Genomic DNA, 11,519 nt, shown 5'->3' on the forward strand with positions numbered 1-11,519 from the left:
GGGCGGGGCCTCAGGGGCGGGACCGGGGAGGGACCGGGGAGGGACCGGGGGTGGCACCGACAGGGGAGGGACACGGGGGTGGCCCGGTGGCGGGGAGGGACAGGGGGGGTGGCCCAGAGAGGGGCGTGGCGGGGGCGCGGCCGGGCCAGCGGAACGGAACAGAACGGAACGGAACAGAACGGAACGGAACGGGCCGGGCAGCGGGCGCAGCCATGTCCTTCTGCTCCTTCCTGGGGGGAGAGGTGTTCAAGGACCACTTCCAGCCGGGTGAGGGCGGCTCCCCGCGGGCTCCGGGGGTGCGGCCGGGGGGTCCCAGCGGGGCGGGCAGGGGGGGTCACCCGGCAAGGCGGAACCCCCCCGGGGGAGCGGTTTGAGGGGGGTTTGGGGGTTTCCTTCTGCGGAGCATCGTGGGTCCGGGAGGGGGTCCCCCCTTCGCGGTCCTTGTTGGGGTGGGGGAATCCTCCCCGATGGGGAAGGGGGTCCCGACAGGGACTCGGGGGTTCCGTCCCTGGTGGGGATCCTGCCCTGGGGGTGCCCTGGGGGTTCCCTGGGGATGCCCTGGGGGTTCCCTGGGGGTGTGTTGAGGGTGTGCTGGGGGTGCCCTGCGGATGCCCTGGGGGTTCCCTGGGGGTGCCCTGGGGGTGCCCGGGGTCCGGCAGCCGCAGCTGTCAATGCCCCGCTTGGGCAGAGCCCCGCGTGTGTCCCGTGTCCCCTCGCTGACCTGTCCCCGTGCTGTCCCTGCCGTGCCCTCCCCGCAGGTATTTACGTGTGTGCCAAGTGTGGCCATGAGCTTTTCTCCAGCCGTGCCAAGTACGAGCACTCATCGCCGTGGCCGGCGTTCACCGAGACCCTGCGGGGGGACAGCGTGGCCAAGCGCGAGGAGCGCCCGGGGGCGTTAAAGGTGCGGAGCCCGAACCCTCGGGGTGTGACCAAAGCACCCCCGAACACTCACTCTCCGTGAGCCCCGGATTGCTGCCAACCCCTCCTTTGCTTCCCCAGGTGACCTGTGGCAAGTGTGGCAACGGGCTGGGCCACGAGTTCCTCAACGATGGCCCCAAGAGGGGCCAGTCCCGCTTCTGAATATTCAGCAGCTCGCTGAAGTTCCTCCCCAAAGGTACCGGCGTGGCTTTGGCCCCTGGCCCAGCCCGGGGAGTTGTTCTTGGGCACGCTGTGAGTGCTGCACTGCTTGCAGCAGGGTGGCTCTGGCTGTGCTGATAAGGCCAGGGAGCTGCTCCTGGGGTAAATCTGGATCACTCTGCTCAGCCTGAGGCTCCCCAGCTCATCTGGAGCTCCTGGCTCTGACCAGCACCCAGGGACTCTGTGGCTTTGAGGAGTGGTTGAGTTTTGGGAGGTTTCTCTGGGACTGCAAAGGCAGCAGGGTGGCCCTGGCTGTGCTGATAAGGCCAGGGAGCTGCTCCTGGGGTAAATCTGGATCACTCTGCCCAGCTCAAGGCTCCCCAGCTCATCTGGAGCTCCTGGCTCTGACCAGCACCCAGGGACTCTGTGGATTTGAGGGGTGGCTGAGTTTTGGGGGTTTCTCTGGGGGTGCAAAGCGAGGGCGGGGAGCCTCTGTGCTGGCACTGAGGGGCTGGGGGAGATTGCTGGGCACTCCCTCGGAAGCTGCCAAGGGAAAAAGTGTTGAGGAGAGGCCTCAGCACAGCCATGAGCTGCTGTCCTGCTGGTCAGGCTGTGGTGGTGGGGATGTTGTGTAGCAAAACCCCCAAATAAAAAGGGCTGCTGGTTCTGGAGGAAGAAACACGAGCCCTCATTGCTCCTCCCCTGTTTTTAGGTAAAGCTGACCTGAAGGAGAAGTAAGTGAGCTGCTGCACCTGCCACTGCCCTGGGCTAATCCTGCCTCCACTCTTTGGGATGCACTGACCTGCCAAGGGGACCCACAGCAGGAGCAACCCCAAGGAAGCTCCTGCTCCGAGTTTCCCCTGATTTCCTGGTCACGGTTTCCCCTTGATTTCCCTGTCAAGGTTTTATTCCCTGATTTCCTGGTTACGGTTTCCCCTTGATATCCCTGTCAAGGTTTTAGTCCCTGATTTCCCTGTCAGTTTTCCCTGTTGTTGTTCCCCTAGATTTCTCTGTCACGGTTCCCCCTGGTTTCCCTGTCCTGGTTCTCTCCTGGTTTCCCTCTCATAGTTCCCCCTGGTTTCCCTGGCCCCGTTCCCCCTGGGGCTGTTCCAGCTCCATCCCAGGAGCTGCTGTGCCTGTGCTGAGCTCTGGATCTTTGCTCTGACAGTGTCCAGAGCCAGGCAGGCACTGCTGCAGCCCAGGCAGACTCTGCTGGCACTCCCAGGCACTCAGGCAGGATTAGCTGGGCTCAGGCTCGGGGTTAATCCCTGGAGCTATTCTGGGATCATGCTATGAAGTGCCCCATATAAACCCTGCCAGGGTGCTGGGGCAGGGATGTTTGATGGTCCCACTGGCAGCATCCAGGTGTTTTCCCCCCCTGCCCACCTCCCACCCTGCAGGGACGCTTCCACAGCGCTGTCCTCGACCCTGCCCTGGCCTTACCCCTGACTCAGCACTGTGCAATCAGTTCCAGGGGCACTCAGGGTCCTGCTGGCCCTGCCCTGTGGGAGGCAGCTGGAATTGGGCCCAGGGGCTGCCCTTGGCACCGCTCAGGCTCTGGGAATCGTGGCTGCGCCGCCTCAGCGCTTCCAAGGGCTGCCACACTCATTCTCCTGAATCCAGTGCCTCATTCCTGGCCTCCCCTGCCTGTCCCAGGAGCCAGATCCTCCTCTGGAATGGATGCACCAGGATCTTTGATGAGGGAAGGGGCTGCTGCTGACCCGTGGGGTTTAGGGGGCTGCACTGTGGGTGCGGCTGCACTCGGGGACACCTTGGGGCCTTTTCTCTCCCCGTGTTTTCCCTCAATCCCACAGATCTGAGGGCACCAGGGGAGGTTTGCCACCCCAGCTCATTCCCTGGAGCTCACTGCTGGACCTCTCCATGCTGAAATAAAGCACTGATTCACTGTGTTGGAGTGTTGAACACGCTGGGAATGGCATCCCAGAGCCCTGGGTTCCTCCTCTGCTCCCTGGCTGGGGGCTGGGGAGCCTGTGGGGGTGAGAGGTGTGTGCTTTTACCTGGAATCTCTTCCCATTTCCCAGGTCTGCCATTGGAAAGGGGGTTGGGGCATTCCCAGAGCCAAAGCTGCCCTGGGAAGGTTTCATTTCACTCCTCTTAGCACTTTTCCCCAAATGAAGCCAGTTTGAGCTTGTCCCAAGGGTGTTCTTGGTACTTCCTGGGCTGTCAGGATTTTCTGGGCCGAGTTTCTCACCAGAACTTCCCTGCACAAAGTCTGCAGGACTGGAAGCCACAACCCTGAGTCTCACAGGGGATCTTCACCCCTTTGGAGCTGGATCCTGGATCCCTGGAGGCTTGAGCTGGGCTTTGCTAGGCTCCAGTTCCCTGCTCCAAGGGGGTGAAGTCCCCTCTGGAGCTCAGGAGCCAGCGCCAGCTCTGCCCACATTGCCCTCAGCTCGGGTCAACCTCCAGCTCTAATTATTCACCAGGTTCCAGTCTGAAGGTTCAGTCTGCCTGGTTGATTAATCAGGATTGATTAATCCTTGGATTTTCAGGCATTTAGGGGGAATTCTTCCCTGGGAAGCCCTGGCACAGGTGCCCAGAGCAGCTGTGGCTGCCCCTGGATCCCTGGCAGTGCCCCAGGCCAGGCTGGACAGGGCTTGGAGCCCCCTGGCACAGTGGAAGTGTCCCTGCCATGGCAGGGGTGGCACTGGATGGGCTCTGAGGTCCCTTCCATCCCAAACCATCCCAGGATTCTCCAGGTCAGGCAACATCCACCTGAGCCCTGGAAGGGTGGCAGGAAGGGACTTTTGCATGCTGCAATGGGAGGAAACCTTGGGAGTGCCAGTGATGAGGGGATGCCAGAGCTCCCTCCCCACCGTGGGCAGCTCTGCCAGGGGGATCCAGCAGGGATTGCTCCATCCCTGCCCTGCAGCTCTGCCAGGGGGATCCAGCCGGGATTGCTCCATCCCTGCCCTGCCCAGCAGCTCTGCCAGGGGGATCCAGCAGGGATTGCTCCATCCCTGCCCTGCCCTGCAGCCCGTGGCAGGGGGATCCAGCAGGGATTGCTCCATCCCATCCATCCCTGCCCTGCAGCTCTGCCAGGGGGATCCAGCAGGGATTGCTCCATCCCATCCATCCCTGCCCAGCAGCTCTGCCAGGGGGATCCAGCAGGGATTGCTCCATCCCTGCCCTGCCCACAGCGGATCCAGCAGGGATTGCTCCATCCCTGCCCTGCAGCTCTGCCAGGGGGATCCAGCAGGGATTGCTCCATCCCTGCCCTGCCCTGCAGCTCTGCCAGGGGGATCCAGCAGGGATTGCTCCATCCCATCCATCCCTGCCCTGCAGCTCTGCCAGGGATCCAGCAGGGATTGCTCCATCCCTGCCCTGCCCTGCAGCTCTGCCAGGGGGATCCAGCAGGGATTGCTCCATCCCATCCATCCCTGCCCTGCAGCTCTGCCAGGGGGATCCAGCAGGGATTGCTCCATCCCATCCATCCCTGCCCTGCAGCTCTGCCAGGGATCCAGCAGGGATTGCTCCATCCCTGCCCTGCCCACAGCGGATCCAGCAGGGATTGCTCCATCCCAGCCCTGCCCACAGCGGATCCAGCCGGGATTCCAGGCTGCCTTGCAGTTTGTGGATGCGGGCACGGGAGGGTGCCAGTGCCTTTCCCAACCCTTCCAGGAGGGCAGGGAAGGAGGAGGATGTTCCTGTGGGATCCCTGCATCCACCCCTGCAGCAACAAGGAAATATCCCCGGAGCCAACCCCCGCTCCCCCGGGGATGGTTTAAATAGCGGTGGGGCATTGTCATGGAAATCTGGCTGGAGATGGGATTTTAGCAGGAATCTTGAAGTCCTGAGGGTGGAGAGCTCCAGGCAGCGCCTGGTGCTGAGGATTCAGGATGCAATCCCGCAGGAGGGATCCCATCCATCCCATCATCCCATCCCATCATCCCATTATCCCACCCCATTATCCCACCCCATTATCCCACCCCATTATCCCATCCCATCTCCCCGAGCTCCCTCAGCCCTGGGCACACACTGGGTCCCCTCCCGGGACCCCGGGGCACTCGGAATTCCGCTTTTCCCCCCTCACTCCACGGCCCGGACATTCCCCGTGCCGTTCCCCCTCCTTTCATTATCCCACTAATGACAATTGTGCCTTATCGAGAGGATTTTCCTTGGTCGGGCGCAGCCGCCCCAGCCCGGCTTTAACGACACAAATTAAATTACGCTTCCAGGCCGACGCAAACTTCCCTGATTGTTTAAGAAATCGCTCATTTCCTCCCCCGTAGCCTCCAGCTGACCTCCCTTTGGAGTTTTGCTGCTTTTTTCCCCCCGCATGCCACGCACGGGACCTGCCCCTGACCCTCCCCGGGACGGCTCCAGCCGCCGGCGCACCATCCAGAGCCGAGATTTAGATTAATTCTCTAATAAGACAACAAGCCCCATAGAAATGATGTTATCCGAGGAAAAGGCAGATGACCTGGAGGCACTCGGAAGCTCCAATTACCGCTGCTCCTTGGAGCCGGTGCCTGGCTGCTCCCGCTCCTCCTGCACCCCTGGAACTCTCAGCCCTGATCCCAGAAGGGATGGCTCCTTCCATATTTCTGTGATTTGATTTCATTTTCTTTATTAATTTATTTTATCTTTATTTTATTAGTTATTGTATTTATGATTTTATTTTATTTATTTATTATTTTACTTTATTTTATTTATTATTTTATATTTATCTTTATTAGTTATTTTATTTATGATTTTATTTTATTTGTTTAATAGTTATTTTACTTTATTTTATTTATTATTTTATATTTATCTTTATTTTATTAGTTATCTTACTTATTATTTTATTTTATTTATTATTTATTTTATTTTATTTTATTTATTATTTTATATTTATCTTTATTTTATTAGTTATTTTATATATATTTTTATTATTTATTTTACTTAATTTTATTTATTATTTTATATTTATTTTATTGATTTAATTTTATTTATCCTCTGATCCACGGGTTTTCCTGCTCCAAAAGACCAGGACCCCAAAGCAGCACTTTTGGGGGGTTACACATCCTTGTGGACAGGAGCACAGCCTGATTTGGGATGCTCTGGCACCATCATTCCCAGCAGACATTGCCTTCATGCCAAGCTGTGCCAGCTCCCATCCCTTTGGTGGCCTTTGGCACCAGTTTGCTTCAGAGGGATTATCTGGGTTCTTTTTGGGGCTGTGAAAATGCAGGTGTTGTGATAATTATGGGAAATAAAGGGATGGAAATCAAAAAATATCCTACCCCATCACGATTTCCTGGGGCTGGCAGGAGGAGAGGAGCCTCCCCTCACCTCACCTGTCCCAGCACCTCCAGCTGCAGAGAATCCAGGGTTTATTTATTCCAGTTTATTCCAGTCTATTCCCCCTCGCTGGCCCTGTCCGATCCCTTCCCCAGGTCTGGTTAATCCGACTGAACCTCCCAGAGCCACAAGGTGGGGAAATTTATTTGTTTGGGCTCTGTGGCGTGTGTTAATTAGGGAGATAACGCTGGAGACACCCAGAGCGAGTCTGAGCACGCCGCAAAAATGTTTAGCCCGAGGAAAATTTTAATCCTTTTTTTTTTTCCCTTCCCTGGCTGTTGAGATGTGACTTTTTAAGGCAATTAGTGAGGGTTTAGCTGTTAATCAGTCGTGCTTCGACACTTGCTTTGGGGTTTTATCTCCTGCTCCCAAGTGAGCATCTCCTGGAATCACCAGCTTCATTTTTGATGTGGGAAATACCTGTCCCAGGTGGGAAATACCTGTCCCAGGTGGGAAATACCTGTCCCAGGCGTGTTCCTGTGCTCGGCACCGCCTGCACAGGGCAGCACAGGGAGCTTTAGGTGGGATCAGAGGAAAAACTTTTCTGTGGAAAAGATTTTAACGCCCTGGAACTGGCTGGGGACTCAGCGGCCCTGGAGGAGCTGGAGTGAGCTGTGAGCACGGTGGTGCTGCTGGTTGGACTCGATGAGTTTAAGGTTCCTTTCCAACCTTACCAAATCCGTGATTCCAGGCCTGGAGAGCCGCGCCCACCACAGGCTCCCTGCTCATCCCAAGCCATCCCAGGTTTTTGGGGGAGGCTCCCTTGTGGGTGTCCCAGGAGCTGTCTGGGGTGGCCCTGACCCCCCTGTGCCATGGGACAGAGCCAGCACGGGGCTGTCACAGCTCTGCTGCCCTCCCTGCTCCAAACCACCCCAAACCACCTCACCCCATGGCCCTGGAGGGGCTCGCCAGGGAGGACTGGGGATATTCTCAGTTTAGCTGAAGAAGGAACAGAGATCATTTCTCTCAGGCCTTAAAGAAAATAAAGCAATTATTACCTCTCTTTTTGTAATTGTTGTTTATGGATAGGATTTCTTAGAGTGTGTTATTCATAATTCACTAACAGTGTGAGAAGTTTTTACTTTGAGACTAATCAAGTCTCAGTTTAGTGAGATGCATTACAAAAAGGTGTGTTACTCTCTATTAAATGTTTTTATTCACTTTCTGAAGACTGAAGTTTCTTTCCATCCCTGACTCAACAGTGACAGAGAATGTTCCAGGCTGTGCCAGCATCACTCCAGCCCTGCCAGCACCAATCCAGTCTTGAGAGCATCACTCCAGCCCTGCCAATATGTCCAGCCCTGCCAGCCCCAGTTCAGCCTTCCCAGCACTGCTCCAGCCCCGTGAGTACCATCCCAGCCCTGTGAGCCCCATCCCAGCCCCACATCAACCCCATCCCAGCCCCTTGAGCCCCATCCCAGCCCCGTGAGCCCCATCCCAGCCCCGTGAGCCCCATCCCAGCCCCATGAGCCCCATCCCAGCCCCATGAGCCCCATCCCAGCCCCATCCCAGCCCCATGAGCCCCATCCCAGCCCCATCCTAGCCCCGTGAGCCCCATCCCAGCCCCATGAGCCCCATCCCAGCCCTGTGAGCCCCATCCCAGCCCCATCCCAGCCCTGTGAGCCCCATCCCAGCCCCATCCCAGCCCCATCCCAGCCCCATGAGCCCCATCCCAGCCCCATGAGCCCCATCCCAGCCCTGTGAGCCCCATCCCAGCCCCATCCCAGCCCCATGAGCCCCATCCCAGCCCCATCCCAGCCCCGTGAGCCCCATGAGCCCCATCCCAGCCCCACATCAGCCCCATCCCAGCCCTGTGAGCTCCATCCAAGCCCCATGAGCCCCAGCCCCGTGAGCTCCATCCCAGCCCCATGAGCCCCATCCCAGCCCCACATCAGCCCCATCCCACCCCGTGGCCGCTCCCGTGGCCACCCCGGTGTGCCACCACCCCAAACCCCCTCTGGGGAGGGCGCTGCCCTCCGGGGCTCTCTCCCCACGTGCTGCTCGTTCAAACGATCCCCCGGACTGTCTGCAGCAATGATTTGTTGCTTGTAAAGCCGCCGTGATTAAGTACAGTTTAGCCTCCCGGTTTCATGTCTTATCATGTTTCATCTCGCACAAAAGACATTTACAGTCTATTTTCGACTTCAAAGCGAGTGCTCCTCGCGTGACCATCGGGGCAGGAGGATCTTTAAGCAGAACCTGCACGGCATTAGCGTCTCTTGATGTTCCCTGCTGAGTGAGGATGGATGGCTGCCCCAAAAGGCAGCTTTTTCCTATTGTTTTATGCAGCAGTGATTAATATTTCATGTTCCCACTGTTGCAGATTTGCTGGCTGGCACTGGCCTGCCCTAACAGTGCTTTCTGCATGTCTTACATGTCCAGCTTTTGTGCTCTTGGACACGGGGAGTGCGGCTTTTGGCAGGGTCCTCTGGGCTTATTGGAGCCTCCTGCCCGAAGTTTTTGGATGAATTTTGTCGTGATGACATCAGGGAGGGTGGGGTGCTCTCCTTCCCCACCCACCCCTCTGTCCTGTCCCTCATGGAGCCCCCTTGGCTGGGCTGGATTTTGGGGGTGCTGTGCCCTCCCTCCCTCCCTGGCTGTGCCCTCACAGGTTGGGGACAGCAGGGATGGCACCAAGGAGTGGATCCTGCACTCTCGGGTTGCTGTTTGATAATTGCTGCCCTGAGATGTGCAGGATGTCTCTGCTTCTGTCTCTGCTTTGGCCCGCGCGGCTGCAGAACGAGTCTGGATCTTCACTTTTCGCTCTTGAGGTTGTTTATTAATTCTTATCTATAAAATTTTCTTTCTGCCCAGCCAAGGTCTGCTCAGCAGGGCAGCCACAGGCACTGTGACCGCCCCTGGGGTGGTGTTGTCCTTTTATACTGCAAACAACATAGAACATATTGACACTGAATTCCCAATACCCATCACCTGTGTTAGACAGGGCACTTCTACTCTAAACCAACCCCAAAGTGCCAACATCACTGCAGAAAATGGAGAACAACAAGAAGAAAGGCTGGACACACCCAGATTCCTCCATCTTGTCCCCATAACCCCCATACCAAAAATCCTAAAATCTGCATTTTTCACCCTGTGATTATTCTGTTATTACACCATTCAAACCTGGGTGACTTTCAGGTCCTCATACAAAGCTGGCAACTCGCTCCAGGGGTCACAATCAAACCCCCAGGTGCCCTGGGCTGTGTGCCAGGGTCTCTGAGCCCCCTGACGAGGTCCTTGGTAACTCTGGACACCCGGAGGGATGTGCTGAGTTCTGGCACTCTCCAGCAGGCAGAGGTGAGGCTGGGTCCTGCCCTGCAGAGGGAGGCTGCTGCTGTCCCTGGTGCCACCCCCTGTGTCACTGGTGTCACCCTGGGCCCCGCCACCCCAGCCTGGCACTGCCCCAGCCCCATGGGGCTCTGCCCCCCAGCTCCAGAGGGAGCCTTTGCACTGGATCCACCACCCCTTCCACACCACCATTCCCAAAACCCCCAAGGAATTCCCACCCAAATAAAATAAAATAATAAAAATGAAACAAAAACCACTTTATAGAATAAAAACCGTTTAATAGAGAGTAACATTCCCAAAATGTTATAGGAATAAAAACCATTTAATAGAGAGTAACATTCCCAAAAATTTTACAGGAATAAAAACCATTTAATAGAGAGTAACATTCCCAAAAATTTTACAGTAATAAAAACCATTTAATGGAGAGTAACATTCCCAAAAACCCCACAGAATTCCCACCCAGGGCAGGTGGAAACAGCCCAGGACCCAACTGCTCTGATGGAAGCCCCGCTGGAGTTTGCCAGAAGGATAAATGAGAATAAACCCAGGGGCTGTGAGGGCAGGCTCTGCTTCTCCTCCAGCCCGGAGTTCATCTAATTCAATTAGCCTGAGCACAAATAGAGGATAGTGGAGGCTGATGATTGGACTTGCATGGGTCATATGGCTATGGATAACATTATGCTCTCCTATATGGATAATATTATTCAAACAGCCCCGTTTGAATTCAGATGCAGGGGCTGTTGTGGTTTGATCCTCTCATTTCAGGAGCAGGGGAGCTGTGGGAAGCCTGCCAGGAATCCCTGCAGAGCCCACGTCTGCTCTGGGTGCTCAGAGCTCATCTCCAAGTTATGTTTGGGATGAGGTGGGAGCTTCCCAGAGCACCTGGGAAGGTGCAGGGAGTTTAAACTGCGTCATTGTTAGGCGGAAAATAAAGACTTGAAAGGCACCAGGAGGGAATGTGGTGCAGTTTATTTAAAGAGGAAAAGCTGCACTTGGGAGCGATGATGGGGCCATGTGTCTGCAGGGCTGTGCTCATTCCTCCCAGATTATTTTAAATTTGAGCATCTTTTCTGCATCACAGTCTATCTTTGTTCCCCTCTGACGTCTTGGGATTTTATGGCCGGGGCTGTTGCTGCCAGCTCTGCTGGAAATCAACTTCCCTGCTTTGAACCCAACCCTGCAGCATCCCGCCCAAAGCTGGGCTCCAAATCAGTTAATCTCGGATTAATTTCAACCGCTGGCCCCGCTGGGTGGAGCACCGAGGCTCTGGCAGGGGTGTGAGCCAGGCAGGAGGTGCTGCCCCTCTCTGTCTGTCTGTCTGTCCAGGCGTGGGGTGAGCTAAACCTGGGACAGAGCTGAGCTGGTTTCCTGGGAATTCTGGCTGGAAAGGGGCAGGGTTTGTGTGTAAGAGCTGAAATGAGAGATGCAGGACTCCAGGGGCTCTCCAAAATGCAGTTTATTGTATCCAAAATGCAGTTTATTGTATCCAAAATGCAGTTTATTCCATCCAAGGTGTTACAGCAGTCCAGGGCTGTGGGTGACAGAGCTGTGCCCACAGCTGTCAGCTCCAGCTGCAGGCAGGCCTGGAGACCCTTTGGTTTTGGTTACAATGCATTATATACTTTTATTTTGGTTACAATGCATTATAGACTTTTCTTTTGGTTACAATGCATTCTAGACTTTTCTTTGCTGAGCATCTTCTTACAGTAGAACCAATCTATACCGTAACTATTATCTATAGCCTATCATAACTACTATAATTCCCATATTCATGTTACTGTTCTCCAATCACTAACAGTCAGTACATCACATTTAAGCCAGAAGTTGTTTTTCAGGTTTCTTGCAGTAGA

General features: G+C 55.7%; 1 protein-coding gene across 1 annotated transcript; it reads left to right on the forward strand.

Moving 5' to 3' along the window:
* Positions 1-145: 145 nt before the first annotated feature.
* MSRB1 (methionine sulfoxide reductase B1) lies at positions 146-2,987 on the forward strand. Its single transcript, XM_036392861.1, has 4 exons — positions 146-267; positions 759-901; positions 1,000-1,114; positions 1,790-2,987. Exons 1-4 carry the CDS (start codon positions 213-215, stop codon positions 1,813-1,815), a joined length of 339 nt encoding a protein of 112 aa, XP_036248754.1. The 5' UTR covers positions 146-212; the 3' UTR covers positions 1,816-2,987.
* Positions 2,988-11,519: the final 8,532 nt, after the last annotated feature.

Source organism: Molothrus ater, chromosome 16 (genome assembly GCF_012460135.2).
Source record: "Molothrus ater isolate BHLD 08-10-18 breed brown headed cowbird chromosome 16, BPBGC_Mater_1.1, whole genome shotgun sequence".
In the NCBI taxonomy this organism is placed as follows: domain Eukaryota; kingdom Metazoa; phylum Chordata; class Aves; order Passeriformes; family Icteridae; genus Molothrus; species Molothrus ater.